We start from the raw sequence: 487 nt of genomic DNA, 5'->3' as shown, positions 1-487 counted from the left end.
TCCCAGCTTCCGGTCCTTGCTGTATTCTCTCCCGTTACTCGGAGACACAAAGCGACCGGAGCTGGGCATTACCGAACGATGTTGTGTGCTCCTCTACAGGACGGGCACGGCGCTGACAGTCACCCGCACATCATGTAGGGTGTCACAAGCCCCAGAGGGACATGCAGAATGTTCGCTGCCCGGATTACCACTGACGTGCCCCCAAACGTGTGGAGCCAGCGGGGTAGGCAAGAGCAGGGGCGCCTCTGAATGACAGCCCCGCAGCCCCAAACATGGAGGTGGTGGGAGATTTCGAGTACTGCAGGAAGGATCTGATCGGGCATGGAGCCTTCGCCGTGGTGTTTAAAGGGCGGCACAGGAAGGTAAGCAGCCTTGTGTCAGAGATGTCATATCTAATACATGGGACCCCCAGGCCTGTGTCCTCCAATACATGGGACCCCCAGGCCTGTGTCCTCCAATACATGGGACCCCCAGGCCTGTGTCCTCC

General features: G+C 58.9%; 1 protein-coding gene across 1 annotated transcript in view; it reads left to right on the top strand.

The window, feature by feature from the left end:
* The window catches only part of ULK2 (unc-51 like autophagy activating kinase 2), a 64973-nt gene continuing 64486 nt past the window's right edge, over positions 1-487 (top strand). Inside the window, 1 exon segment of the mRNA XM_072417050.1 lies at positions 1-362. Within this exon segment, the coding sequence (XP_072273151.1) occupies positions 273-362 (90 nt within the window). The 5' untranslated portion in view covers positions 1-272.

This window comes from Pyxicephalus adspersus, chromosome 1, assembly GCF_032062135.1.
Source record: "Pyxicephalus adspersus chromosome 1, UCB_Pads_2.0, whole genome shotgun sequence".
NCBI lineage: Eukaryota > Metazoa > Chordata > Amphibia > Anura > Pyxicephalidae > Pyxicephalus > Pyxicephalus adspersus.
This window is presented reverse-complemented; position numbering and strand designations above follow the sequence as displayed.